At 41.4% G+C, this 13,983-nt stretch overlaps 1 protein-coding gene across 1 annotated transcript in view; it reads right to left on the reverse strand.

Moving 5' to 3' along the window:
- The window catches only part of adgrl3.1 (adhesion G protein-coupled receptor L3.1), a 107,256-nt gene that overhangs the window by 45,835 nt on the left and 47,438 nt on the right, over window positions 1-13,983 (reverse strand). Inside the window, exons 5-6 of the mRNA XM_041035833.1 lie at window positions 7,167-7,181; window positions 5,190-5,978 (exon numbers count right to left, since the gene is read on the reverse strand). Of these exons, the coding sequence (XP_040891767.1) occupies window positions 5,190-5,978; window positions 7,167-7,181 (804 nt within the window). The remainder of the gene's footprint in view (window positions 1-5,189; window positions 5,979-7,166; window positions 7,182-13,983) is intronic.

Raw genomic sequence — 13,983 nt, forward strand, 5'->3', positions numbered from 1 at the left:
AGGATAGGCGAGGAGAGGAAAGGAAAGGAGGGGGAGGGTGAGGGGGAGGGGGTGTAAAGACAATAGATACTCCATGCTTGACTTCCTTAGGAAATGGAACTCAGCGATTCTAGCCATTAAAAGTTCAAAGGTGAACCTTTAAATTTCCGTAAACTGACAGAGTGGCAAGAGTGCCAAGTAGAGGTCATCGTGTAGCTGTAGCTGTATTTAATAGATTAGAATAGAAGGCCAGAGCTTGATGCCTCTCTAATTAAGAAAGGGGACTTCTGACACTTGAAATATTTGATTGTTGTAAGCCATGGATTAGCAATAACTGAGTGTTTATTTATCAAAACTCTGTGTAACTCTCAACACTAAAATCAGGCAAACAGAGATCACTACTGTAGCTTGCTGTCAGAGTATCTATAGCTTATCTCATTTGTCCTGTTCTTGGTATTGTTAAGAGGCCAACTTGGACTGTAGGTGTGCAAAGGTTTGGTATTTTTGAGCTATGATGATTTTGAGTTACAGAACAGTCAACTAATAAAAAAAAAATGCAAACTGAATAAAGCATGTGTGTAAAATGCTCTTGTAGAAGTTGCTTTGATAAAGTTGAGGTAATTATAAGTGTACTACAGTGTGTTATTGTTTCCTTCTAATTAACATCTATATACCACAGAACAAAAATACCTCCTGGGTTGCTCATTACAATTTCATTATTTTAAACAATTTCAGGTTGCTGGTGTTATCCTTTAGAATATGCAACCACATTATCGCAACTGAAGTTAAGATCTTAAGTGGATCATCACCTTAAAGGGCAAACGAAACAGCACTAGAACATATAGTACTTTAGAGGATGTGAAAATTTGCACCAGAGAAAGAACAAAAAACGAAAAGAAAAGAAAACAGAGAAGTGAGGCAGCAAAGAGAAAGTGAGAAGAGAAAGAAACACTGCAAGAATGAAGCACTGATAGGAAAAGCAGTGTGAACAAGACGGGATGTGTTCGGTTTTAGCCCTGTTGGCCCCTCCCTTCCCAAAGATGCAGATAACATGAATAATTTTGCGACTTTGTTGGAAAAACTTTCTAAAGTGTGGCAAGGCAGACTGGAGGTGATAAATTATTTAAATGTTTCATCGGAGCCATGCCGCTTGCGTAGGGCAGGCCTCTATAATATGCATGTAAGAAGACATGATGAAACAACTCCATAAACAGAAGAGAGTGAGAGAGTGTTTGGGGAGTGTGGGGTAGGGAGGAAAGGGTGATGCAGAGACAAGTGACTTTGACTCTGTCTTTATGTAGGCATTCATGCGCCAAGCCTCTATAATATATACATCTAAGAACACTCGATGAAATAGCCTTGTGTGATACGGGAAAGAGTTGGGAGAGGAAAAGGAGGACAGATTAAGCGGGAGATAAGGACAACAGAGAGACAAACAGTGAGAAACGCGGAGTAAAAGAGAAAGACATACGAGAAGGGGAAATATTGAGATTCCTGCCATTGTGAGTGTTTGGGTGTGAGACGGAGAGAAAGAATAGGGATTTAACAGACAAAGACGAAACACAAACAGACATGTGAAACAATAAATGCAGAGAGGCAGTTCACTTTCTTCTAAAGCACCATGGGAAGAAGAATATGCATTTCAAAAAGATCAATTTCTGCAGCACACTGCATCAACGATGTGATGGAATACATGGGAGCAAATCTTTAAATAGTCTGTTGGTCTAAGGTGAATGAAACCTTGCTTTGTTTTTTTTTTTCTTCCCCCACAGAATGTATGCTTTAAATTCCCATTCCCCATGTATCACATGAGGTTTCCTCATGTGATACATGGGTGTGTGCTAGACACTTACATTTTTCAACACTGGGGTCAATTCAATGCTTCTTTCAATGCCTTGTATATATAAACACTTGTTTTGGGGTTATTTAGAAAAAAATTAAGCAAACTTCCCAAGTATTTTTAATGTTGTCTTATCAGATGCACCAATACTAAAACTTTACTGAAGTGTCGTACCAATTGGCAAAGATATGATTTAAGATAGATCAGATCGAGATATGAACTGTTCAGTACTTGAAGTTCTGAGTTTTGATGCCCACCCCTACTGTGTGTTAGCAAAGGATAGAGAATCTGTAATGGTATGCATGTCTCTTCAAACATTTGAGTGTGCCAAAGTAACTGTGTTCACATTCGGATATATGTCCTAAAAGATAAACTGCCTGGTCCGAAGGCTGCGAATGACTCACAATGACCTCTTCTGAAGCGTCCAATGAGCTGCCTGCGCTACCCAGTTGGACAGACACAACACAGTAATTGGTGCTCTCTGTGTTGTACCCCAATTACACTCAGTCCTCGATGGCCTATCTCAGCCTTTTCTTACTCAATGGCCCATTTCCTGTCTCACTTTATATCTTTACGAAGTCCATATGAGCTGAAACAAAAGCAGGGAGAGCATTAGCGACACCAGTAATGAGTGGAAACCCTCAGAATGGCCCCTTTCTGAGGCCTGTTTCCTGAACTGGCTAAGGAAAAGGAAAAAACACCGGGACTGAAACATAGCAAGTTTGAGCCTAGTCACTTTATAGTATATTGTTAATATGTTTATAATGAATCTAAACAGAGAAACATCTTTCTTAGGCAAGTTTGGAAGGAGTGAAAGGCACACCAACACCTCCACCTCCAACCAACAGAATAAAACTTCAATGAATTGACTTGTCACCTCACTTTCCGAGCAATGAGAAAATCATGCAGTTAAGGTACTTAATTTATTCCTTGTCTTCATTGAGTGAGGGAGTGGAGCGAGGAGGAGAGTAAAGGAGCGAGGCGGCATTGATTGTATGTATTTATCTCCCACTGGTCAGCAATCTGGCTTGTTGCTGTGCACTGGAGGTCATTCTCCACATTGAATCCCCATTGATCTCCTCTTTAGAGCCTCCTGAGACACCCAGAGCTCCATTATGAGAGTGATCACACTCTCAAGTGTACACCAATAAACACGTATGCACACTCATGAATTGAGAAACACAAACTCATACTGTAAGTACATTAGCACATTAGCTCATGGGCATGCACATCATTATGCATGCATAAACACACACATGCACACATTTTTACACCACGACCTTCCTTTACCCACACATACACACACACACACACACACACACACACACACACACACACACACACACACACACACACACACACACACACACACACACACACTGATCGGTAGAAACTAAGTTTAATGCTGCCTCTCTCTATAATTCCTTGTACTGTGCCTCCTAACTGCGTGTAAGAGCATGCGTTAATTCAGACATCATTTAATAAGACACGCAGTCAGACTGCCTTGACCACTCCATAGAAAGGTGCTGAAAGGCAATTACGCTGGGCAAATAGCCCTTCAAGCTCCAGGGGCCTAAGCCCTTCCATCCAGAGGAAAGAAGGAGGGGAGGGTGGACTCTTGACATCACCCCAGAGTTGAAGGAAAGTCACTCTGGGTTAGACAGTATTCCTAGCGTTTGGTGTTGTGGGATGATCTGAACAAGTCAATGTGCAGCTTGGTTTCATGACCCTCCTGACCTGAACCGAACATGGGTCAGATAAACAGGCGTATCTTGACAATGATTTTTTTTTTAACCCAACTTACCATTTTAATTCATGTATGACTGTCTCAGTGCAAAGGGTCAGTTCATAATGACATATATATGTTTTTGTGGTGAGTTTAAGTTTCTGACTGTGAGATTTCTGCTACCAACGAAATATAGAGATGACCTGAATTATATCTCTGTTGCTGAAAGGATTTAAAAACTAAACTTTGAGCAGCAATAACTTAACGTTTAGGCCATTTTAATATGTTATCACTGCCTATTTACACATTAAGTAGATGAATATAAGTCCAAAATTCACTCTTCCTTTAGCTTTGTGCTGGCGTCCACCACCAGCACAAAGCTGGGAAATACATAACTTTTTTTAACTGCTAAATGCTTCCCTGTGTTCATCAGCTGGTTTCTAACTTTGTTTGTCTGCTGTTTGGTGCCGGGCAGGTGGTGTAAGCTTTTTGCTAAAAACAGATGACTGCGGTTGCTGGAAACAGTTTCATGAGAGTAACGAGAATAAACCAAACCATTAAAGTTCAGGGCAGAATTGAGCAATAATTCTATGTGGGTTCATCACCACGAGCAGCTCCTTTCACAATACATGTATTTATTTGACTTACTGTAAATCTAAAAATATTTATCAGCGCAGTTTTAAAGAGTTAAAAATCAAAGCGTCTTTCTGGAGAGTCTAGAGCGTGTTTCCAGGAGAGTCAATTGTTTGCATTGAAATTCCATTCCACTGAAGAAACGCTATCTATAAAGATAGCTGATGTTGAGTTTGAATTTGTGTTCTGGCAGTGATATATGTATGGAACTACATTTGCAGACTTCAGTCACTGTGAATGGTGACATGAATGGGTCGGGGGAAAAAAAGAAACCACAGGTTGAAGTGACTTTAGATTGTCATTGTACAAGGATGTGGAATGAATAATGATTTGTTAAGCAGCTGAGGAATCTAAAAAGAAAGCCGGCAAGTGGTACAGTAAAGGGTAAGAGGTATTTACAGTATATAATACTCAGCATAACATCAGATATTCTTCTAAAGGTAGAGATCAAGCTAGTCTTCATGATGTCTTTGTGAATTTTTCTTCGATGGACTAAAAAAGTAGAACAATTTCCACAAATAGAAACTCTGCTGACATCTGTAATTTCAACGACACTGCTGTATCCAACTCTTAAAGTGTTCTCAAGATTTGTTTTTTTTTTTTTTCTTTTTTTTTTTTGAGGTTTTGAAAACATGCAGATACCATGGGTGGGGTGGTGGGGGAACAGTCATAATTGAGAACCGTGACAGCACAGATGGTGCTTTTCTTTTTCTTCCTTTTTAAGTAATTTTGCAGAATTAATTACTGGAGGATGATTAGTGGCTGTAAGTACCCCTTATGTCACAACAAAAAAGCGTTTATCATTAAAATTAATATTAAAAGCATTACAAATATGCCAAGGTATTTCATTTGACAATTAAAAAAAAAAAAAAAATTCCATCACAGCCTGTTCAATAAATTTTACGGGGTAAACTACTCAAACCAGCATCTTTTTCTTCTTATTACACATAGTACTAGGTCATAAAGACATTAAAACTGACAGGAGGAGGAGGAGGAAGAGGTGGGACTTACCATTATTGCCGAAGTCCAGCGAGTACTTGACCACGTGGTAGTTATTCCATACGTACAGCAGGTTGTCTCTCGGGTTGTAATCCACTGCAGCGATGTACTGGTAGGAATTGGGAAACGGTATGTTAACCGTCGTCTCCTTGCTCTTATCAGTGTTGTACATGTAGTCAATTTTGTTCCCTGTCCCTTCGTTGTCGTCATCTTCGTAGACGGTTTTGACAACATACAGGACTCCGCAGATCATGAAGGCATTGGAGGCAGAGCGCTTGTCGTAGCTGGTGTCCCAGGAGCCTTCGATGCGCAGGGTATATGGGTTGAGCTGGCTCACCACGATGCGCCCGTTGTTCTGCTCAGTTGCATAGATAACCCACAGTCCATTCTCGTCCACCGCTAGGTCGATGTCTGACTTGCCCCCCCAGCGGTATGGTGAGGTGTCATGATAGTTGGCATTGGCAATAATGGCCTCACCGCTCTTGATGCGTGTGCGTAGGTCAAACTTCACAATGTTGCGTGTGCGCTCCTTGTTAAAGAAGAGTGCACCGTCATATACAACAAAGCCAGTTCCGTCCACACGATGTGGGAGTTTGTAGGTTGTGGTGGGACGGCCAGCGATGAAGTCCTCCTTTGATGAGTACTCTGTCAGCGTGTCTGTGCGGTATGGCGTCCAGGGCATGTAGTAGATTTTGTCTGAGGCCTGCAGCGGGTCTTTGCACCATGCACCGGACTGGTGGTCTGACTCAAAGAGATGTTCACTTTGGTACACTCCTCGCAGGATGCCAGGGCACAGAAATACTGAGGAACAAATAACAACATTTTCACGTTAAACAAGTCTTTTATGCAGCTGCTGTAAAATGTCAACTCTTCTCTCAAGATCTTCCGACAGCGCGTGTGAAATGTTTGCCTCTTTTCATAAATGTTACACTGTGTTTTAACTTAACCTTAAACACCAGTGAGTGACGATGACATGATAGGATTACTGTGTTGTGGTTTGAGTATTGTATAGTCACTGTCATTCTTGAACACAACAACACCATACCTCCTATTCAACAGATAATACCCCGCTCTCACAGCTAAGAGAAAAAGAGAAAATGGCACATTTTGTTCTACTCCCCCCCCCCCCCCCCCCTCTCCCTCTATTCCCATTTCTCCCTCCCTCTCTGGCTCCTCATTAGTCTCATAGCTCTTTCTTCCTTTCTCTCCCTTCTATTTCTGTCAGGAACAACCAACTGTAGAACCAAACATGTCTTTTATCGCCTGCTGTTTCTTCAATTGTTACAATAATTCATTTCCCACTCCATGCTCGGTATTCCCATCTTGGAATACTGGGGTCATGTTTTACGAGTGATGTGGGAGATGTTGTAAATTCTGGGAAGCCAGTGCGACCGGAGTCATAGGGACCTTTGTAATTTAACTGGAATGTTGTCACACACACACACACACACACACACACACACACACACACACACACACACACACACACACACACACACACACACAGCAGATACACACAGACGGACCAGATGTGCGCTGTGGTTTTTCCATTCTTCCTCAGTAATATAATTCCAGATCCCACACAAAGGCCTGGGAATATTGATTGAATTTTCATTGGCTATTCAAAGTACTGGCATAATTTTCATATCACGGGGAAGCATTTGAAATATTAAATGTCAATGTAATTCTGTGTTCATTGGCTCATCATAAAAATGTGCTCAACCCGTGGAGAGTTTGTTAAGTGACATTCTACACGATACCATGGAATAATATGGGCCTAGAGTGTGTCTAATGAGAACCAGTGTTTCTAAATTGCCTCTATATGCTGAGATCAAGCTGTCTTAATATAGCTGCAGTGACTTTGAAAGAGATGTCATTGTGCCACGAGGTACGAAATGCTTCAGGCACCGGCATCAAAAAGTGACACCCGACTCTGGCCTTTGAACATGTGTACATGTGTGAATGTGGGCCTGCATGTTTCACACTTACCTTTTTGTTCCACTTCTGCGTGAGCCATAGGCAAAACATTTGAAGAAAAAAAAAAGAGAGAGAGAGAAAGAGATAGAGACAAGAGACAAAAATAGATTAATGATGCAATAATAAGGAAATCATGATAATACAATCTTGGATCTCCATAATCGTTCTCATATTTCATCCTAACCTTGTGAGAGTGCCAGGATGCTCTCCATGTGTGATTGGTAATAACATTACGTAAGCGTGCAGGAGACTGCACTGCAACGGGGAAGCTATCTGACAGCAATGCATCTCACATATGTCACACACACACACACACACACACACACACACACACACACACACACACACACACACACACACACACACACACACACACACACACACACACACACACACACACACAAACACACACATATGGGGGGAAAATGACACAAATGTGCCATGCAGGCACAGAGAGCGGGAGAGGGATACAGAGAGCAAAGACTGTGGCATGGCATGCAAAAACACCGACATATTTATAGTATCCGTGGTGGTCCTATCCCTAGCGCAGGACAAAATACAGCAATAGAAAATGACCTGATATAATGAGCTCTTTAATGTATGCTAATAGCAACAGAGCAATGAAAACCAGAAAATTGATTTGATTACTGGGATTGCATTTCAGTGGACCAGCCAAAACTGCGACATTAAAATGCTTTCTGATGCACAGTGACTGACTGAGCTAATGCTTTGTGTATGTCACCTACTCTGTGTGACTCTGTGTATGAGTGTGCAGGCATCTGCGTGTGGAGGTGGAAGCATACTGAATGCACTGGTTTGCTTCAGCCTCAACACCAATTCCCTGTCTATTATATTCAAAGCGTTATCCTTAGAGCTGCGACGGAGGGGTTGTTCATGTCGCCCCGCAATGAAATGTGCACACTTGCTCAGAGCCTCTTAAACATATGAATTCCATTCCACCTTGCTCCCCAGGGGACTGAGTGGAATGTGAACATGGCAGAAACCTAATCCTGCAGGCAATGCCCTTGTGTCTCAAGACCGTTAGAGACCTGCTGAATGGAACTGGTCCCCGGAGAGAAGAAGCAAGGAGAGAAGAGGAGAGGAGAGAGGATAGGAGAGGAGAGGAGAGAGGATAGCAGAAGAGGAGAGAAGAGAGACAGGCAGAGTCCTCAAAGGAAAAACATTTGGAAGGACTTCCGAATGGCACATATTTATATATAGCACAAGTGCACTACATATTGCATACGCATAAATTCTTTAAAACATTAAAGCCAAAACTCATCATCAACCACGGGATGTATACAAACACATGTGACACACAGAAACACATGGATGGACACACACACACACACACACACACACACATAAACACACATACACATACACACACACACAAGCAGCCATTAAATCCTCGGCTCATGAAAAATGCATGGTAACCGGTGCGGCTTAGCAGTACTCCCGATAAATAAGCAATCTCTGGAAGGAGATCGTGTTAAACCTAAAACAAGTGTGTACATGCGTGAGTGCGCTTGTGTTTGTGTGTGTGTCGGTGTGCTGTAACAAGTTAAGATATAAAATGGTTCACCACAAGGAACCAGTTCCCTTGTGAGAAAAGCCGGGAAAGAAAGCAGATAGTGTGTCTAAACAGAGGTGTGTGCGAGATGGAACGACAGATATCAATGTGCCAAACGTGCACACACACACACACACACACACTTACATGTGCACATATAAACAACACAAAGAGACACATTGTGGTTGAGAAGACAGGGATTAATGACACCAAATAACAAGGATTGCACATCACCTGAGGCTCTTATACAACCTCCCAGACACAAAAGGAAAACAAGCAGAGTTCAAGGTTGCCCGCAACTAATAGATTTCAAATGAAAAAGTGTGGCAGCAACAAGTATACCAAATGGCACACAAAATGTCAAACAAATGTCATTCAATTTGTATTGCTGCTCATTGTTTCACTATATTATCGGATGCCTCTGTTGGTGAGCTCATTGCAGGATGTTTTTTTTTTTTTTTTTTTTTTTTCTGAGGCATCTCTTTTTAATCTCCATGACAAGGGTAAGAAATGAAAGTTTTTTTTCACAAATCACAGTCATTCATCTTTCAGCGCACAGAATTTGACAGAATGAATATAGGTTGGGGAGACATTTGTTGAAACCCCAAGGTTTTGTCAAGGTTAGCTCAAGCATGCACCGTGGTGCAAGAGATGAGTCTTTTGTGCTAATTCAAACACTGTGAGTGGCCATAGGAAGAAGAGAGAAAATATGGATTCTGACAACTTGCCAGAAAATGTCCTTGTTTCCATGAAAACGTCAACAAGAAAGCATCTTCTCTCGATCTTCTTCTTATAATTGAATTCTGCAGAGGTGCTGCATGTTTTTATCTATCCAGTATCTTTGACTGATCATTTGCAAAACCACTTAGACTGCACTATTGAATAGTTAGTTCTGCAGCTACAGAAGAAATAATCATTTCGCCCATTTATTCCGAGCAAGGCTTTAAATGAATATTAGAAAACAATAGCAGAACAATAACACTAACAGCAATACCCTGTTATGAGATTGTGTCGCCCGTCTACTTTCACATTCATTAAAAAAAATAATCTAAATATTCATTAATATCTGTGTAAGTATCTTCTCAATTTTTCAAATTTTCTGTAATCACATGAACAGCTCTGACACTGTACCCTGGGTGCCTTCTCTGTCTCTTTCCCTTTCTTTCCATTTCTATTTCTCATACACATACCACACACACACACACACACACACACACACACACACACACACACACACACACACACACACACACACACACACACGGAAGCAGTGTTAATCTGACTGTGCTGCGGTGTAAAGATAATTAGCATTTTTATTGAAAACGTATGGTTTATTAAGGAGGTATTTGTCAAGGAGGAAAGGCAGTGTGTATATGCTCATGAGTGTGTACCACGTGTGTGTGTGTGTGAGTGGGGCACGGGCACAGTAGCGTGCATGTTTCTGCAGACAGCGAGTGGCGACAGCAGCCTTACCACTATTATCTCTGATCTGCAATCAGCTCAGCCGGCTAAAGCCCAAGGTCATTTATGGACACAGACGTTTTCATCTTTCTCTCTCCATTATTCTCGTCCTTCTCTCTGTCCACTCATCCTCACCTGCCATTCTCTTTCGTCATTTCATGCTGTGCCTTTCTCCTCGTTCATTCTCTCGGCTACGTCCTCTTCATTTCTACCACTTCCCCCAACCAAACCCTGTCCACCTCTCACACTGTGTCTTTTATCAGTTAATTCATTCTTTCTGTTCCTCGTCTGCTGGCCTCGTCTAACCTATTTCTCTCTATCTCAGTTTCAGCTGCCGCTCTTGCTCTCTCACTCTGTCTCTCTCCTTCTGTCTTTTTGGTTCCTTTCCATCTTCCCTCGCTCTCTCCGGGAAACACAAGAACGCCTGCATATGTGTACACACAAACACACGCATACATATACTGTACATGCACATACAAAGAGACTCACACCAACACACACACACACGCAAGGACAGAATCTTAGCTGTGAGCAATTGTTTCCACGACAACACATGCACGCACACGCACACACACACACACAGATCTTCTCATGTCATCATGATGAAGTTATTCCAAGGGTCCAATCTGACAGAAGTCTTTAATTGGACAGACAAGAAGGTGATTTTATCTTTTAATTAGCTTTCCTACGGAGCCAAGTTCTATTGTCCAAAATAGACTGCATGGGTATTGCATAACATATCACTGGCTTTTCTGATTAATACACTAAATGTGGTAGTAGGCTAATTGCTTCATAACGGCAGTTGGAGAGCCAGAGTCTACTGCATGAAGATGAGGGAATGGATAGACGTGGTCCCAAGTGTTCCTGCCTTTTTTTTTTTTTTTTTTTTTTTTAATGGATGAACATGAATGAAACAATACATATCATCATATATCTTTTTTCGGTAGCATATAGCACATTTGTAGAGATTAAATGTATTCATGTGCGAGAGCTGCCTCAGAGAAACACTTCATACGGTAGTGTGCTAATGTATGGATATTTATAGTCTGCCTGCAGTGCTATGAGCAAGTATACACAGGTGGCTAATTACTGCCAAAGCTAGCTGGCTAGTTTGGCACACGACTGCCACACACTCATACCACAGAGAGCCAGAGAGAGAAAGCGAGAGAGCACTTGATTTTAGTATTGGAAAACAGCCAAAAACCTGCAGTGCAGGGAGGAGAGATGAAGAGTTGTGAAGGTAGTGCGAGCCAAAAAACCTCAAGAAAAAAAAAGGAGGGGAGGTGGAGGGACAAAATTTCCCAGAAAAATGAACCGTACATAATTTAATTACCTGTTCTACAACCCACTTTGAGATTTGTTTACAATTTCTGTGTAGTGGGAAACCTACCAGCTCTACCTGAACATGAGTGTTCAGGAAAAGTACATCTACAGTATGAAGTGGTGTCTCTTTGGAGCTCAGCTCATTTTCTTCCTGTGCAGTAAGTTTGTGATTAGCAACACCTGGCCTCAGAGGTGATCGCTAGGGGTCAGGTGTTTACACTCAACAACCAGCACTAGCAGCGTGCTTAATGTCGAGGGAGACCCGTCTGAGTTATGGATGTCCCTTGATGTTAGTCATTTGAGTGCACTAAAGCCAACCCAGCCTTCGAATGTAAATAAGATGATTTGTTAGTTGTTGCAGCTTGAGAGTGTTTTAAGAGTGCGACAGTTTGAGTACACTGTCATATATTTCTGAAATCGAGCCTCTTTTATTGATCTGTCTTGATTTATGGCAACATTTCGGGGATATTTCAGCGCTTAATGTCTTACAAAATGTAGCTTTCACAACAATGCAGCTGACAGCATTGATTTGCTATGTCAAGCACGTCAGCTTGATTGTAGACGGCTGGATCTGAATGTCCTGCGAACAGGAGTATCTTGTTCTGAGGTTCAGACATTATTACATCTTTTAGAGAAAATTGATTTCATAAATATTTGAAAGATGGGATATGAGGGTTCTATGAAGGGTTTTATGAAGGGTCTATGAAGAGCCACGTAAAGCTTGGTGTATTCACAGACCAAACAATAGGTAAAGGTGAGTCATGGTACCCAAGGATTTGTTTCACCTTTCTACAACATATTTTTCTCTGCAACGCTGTGCAACATTTCTCAAGGCTAAACACACCCACAGGAGCCAGGTAGTGTATCACAGCGCTACCTGATCCAGCCTGAACACTTAGTCAGTACACGGAAACTGCTAATGTACTGTCAAAGGCTCTCTCTCTCTCTCTCTCTCACTCTCTTACTCTGTCTTTTTCTCCAATGCTTCATATCTCTGTGTCTCCACGTCCCTCCCTCTGTTAGCTGAGCTCTCTAATGACTTCGGTTTCAGATGCTGTCTATTTTTGCGGGGCGAAACGTTACCCTGACGGACCCATTGTTTATCAGATCACTGAGCAACTCATCTCCCTATGCACTCACTTTTTCCTAAGCTGCTGTTTGTTCTGTACAGTGATGAATCTATGAATTAAGAGCTGTTATATTTTCACACAGTTGCAAAGGGTTTATCGAAGATAAAGACAGAACATGCAGACAAGTTTCAAATGAATGGATGAGACAGGAGTGAAAACACACACTGACAAACACTCTGTTTTGATGCCTCCGTGTATGTGTGTGTGTGTGTGTGTGGTGTGTGAGCGTGTGTGCACGCGCTTGGTGGGGCATTAAGCAGGTATCAGGTTGTGTTTCCATCTGCTCCAGAGAGGGCTCTGATAGTCCTATTATTTAATCTGCTGGTCATTCTAGACGCCAGGCAAGAGCCGTTTAGCCAGACATAATTGAATGCTTCAGTGTGGGAGATCACCTTGGCCGTCTGTATGGACCATGGTGCCAAGGCGGTACACTCAGACAATGTTAGACAAAAAACTCAAAATACGTGTCGGCGATTTATGCAGCACTTCAGGAGGAAATATGCATAAAAACAAAAATGAAAAATATTTCTCCCAATCAGTCAAGTTTGAGACAGAGCTCATGTGTGACATTTCTTATTGTAAGAAGATGAAAAAAGTTGAATATTCTAACTCAAAAGTTTCCCTAATAGACATAAAACAAATGCTGAAACTGACAATAACTCAAAACAAACCAGTTTACTCATTTCACTTCAAATGTCTGAGGCTCAGTCCACTTTTTCAACTATTTTCGGCAAAAATAAGACTTACACAAAAGATTAAATGGCCTTTTTTTGCTGTTAACAAATCCTAATTATAGCTCAATTGAGTATGTCTCCTGTCATCTATGACTTATAAGTGTTCTACCGCAGAGATGTTTACAGTGAAAAAAACATGTCAACAGTAATTAGACATACAGTACTGCATGTGTACAAAAATGGACAAATTTTTATTCCACAGCACACACGCTACTTTTTGAATCTATATTTAAGTGAGCTTCAAAATGGAGAAAATGTGTGAAGGCCATGTAATACGGAACTTTAAAACATCTATTTTATTTGAAAGTTATGTTTGAAATCTGCAACAAAATGCTACAAAATAAAGTGCAATATGTCTACTATTGGCCTGAGAAAGTTGTGTATGCATTGTTGTATACTGGTAACGTGTTCCACCCCAACATGTTACAAAAATTAAACACAACTGCCATGTGAACAAAATAGTTTTTAATAACCGCTTGTGATAGTACAGTGACTAGTGAGAGGAAGCACTTGGGGAACCACTTGAGATTTAGCTGTTTCATAAAACACAGCAGATGCATTTTAGCTTTGCCTTTGGACAAACCCTCTCAGCTGGGGTGCAGTGTGAA

Source organism: Toxotes jaculatrix, chromosome 4, assembly GCF_017976425.1.
Source record: "Toxotes jaculatrix isolate fToxJac2 chromosome 4, fToxJac2.pri, whole genome shotgun sequence".
NCBI lineage: Eukaryota > Metazoa > Chordata > Actinopteri > Toxotidae > Toxotes > Toxotes jaculatrix.